Here is a 1,078-nt window from a genome sequence, read left to right as displayed (position 1 = left end):
GGAGCTTATGGGACTGATATACTAGTTGATGTAATAGCATATGGATTTCTTCACGCCTCAAAATCAGTGCATTTTTAAAAAAGTATAATAGTAATGAATAGATAATGAAAACAGACATATGGATTGTTGGTTTTATTTACGTAATAACACGTCATGTCCTATGTACACCTCTTACAAGTATAAAAAAAATCAGCAGTCTCAATATCTTCATTAACGATAACAAAAAGTGAAACTAACATATGCATATAACGTAATGCTAGGGATATATTCGACCTTTTCTGCCGAATCTGAATCTTTCATCGTACATCAAAGCAGTATAAAAAATCAGAAACAAAACGAAACAAAAATACAGTGCATTTCGTTGCCAATACCATAAACGCCTTTTCACTTTTAACGTTCATTTTTCCTCCAGGTGATAAATATTTCAGGTACAATTTTGTAATAATTGCGTTATCATTATTGCTCGTTGGTACTGGTAAGATTACTTAGAGAATAACCTACTGGGAGGAAATTATCACTTTCACTATATCACACGTGAGTTCAAAAGAAAGAACAGGGAAATTAGTAACTACCTAGAATACAAACTATACAAGAGAAAATTTAAATAGTTTAACGCTAAAATGCCACGCAGGAAATGGAATATATCTTAAAAACTAAAGGAAAATCGAGGGTTTAGTTGGCGGCTGGGTCGAGGTAGCGCCCCATGAAGAGCAATAAGCCCGTCGGATTGTGTCTGACGACGTATAGGAAGGCGCGGTCGAAGGCCAGCGTCCCCGTGTCGTCCTGTCTGTAGTACGTCCCTCCTGTGGCAGGCTTGCGTCCTGTCGGTATCCCCATGCGGTTGACCCGGTTCTCGTCGGGGGCGGATGGGAGAGGCCCGTAGTAGTCCAGCAGGTCCTGGCGCAGAAGGGACTCCGCCTGAAGTCCTGGGAAGCCGTCACCGTTCCACTCGGTCTTCGAGGAAGTGAGGTCCGGGAGAGGAGGAGGAGGCGCTTCGGTCCTCAGTGAGGCCACGGAGGGCGGCTGCGACGACTCCGCTCTGTGGAGGGACTCGACGGAGGCATATCCCATGTCGAGA

At 43.9% G+C, this 1,078-nt stretch overlaps 1 protein-coding gene across 1 annotated transcript in view; it reads right to left on the bottom strand.

Moving 5' to 3' along the window:
* Positions 1-117: 117 nt before the first annotated feature.
* LOC119593504 overlaps positions 118-1,078 on the bottom strand; it is a gene marked incomplete in the record, with an annotated part of 62,412 nt that continues 61,451 nt past the window's right edge. Inside the window, 1 exon segment of the mRNA XM_037942456.1 lies at positions 118-1,078. Coding sequence (XP_037798384.1) covers positions 673-1,078 — 406 coding nt within the window.

This window comes from Penaeus monodon, chromosome 32 (genome assembly GCF_015228065.2).
Source record: "Penaeus monodon isolate SGIC_2016 chromosome 32, NSTDA_Pmon_1, whole genome shotgun sequence".
In the NCBI taxonomy this organism is placed as follows: Eukaryota; Metazoa; Arthropoda; class Malacostraca; order Decapoda; family Penaeidae; genus Penaeus; species Penaeus monodon.
The sequence above is the reverse complement of the archived record's forward strand: the minus strand, read 5'-3'. Positions and strand labels throughout refer to the sequence as shown.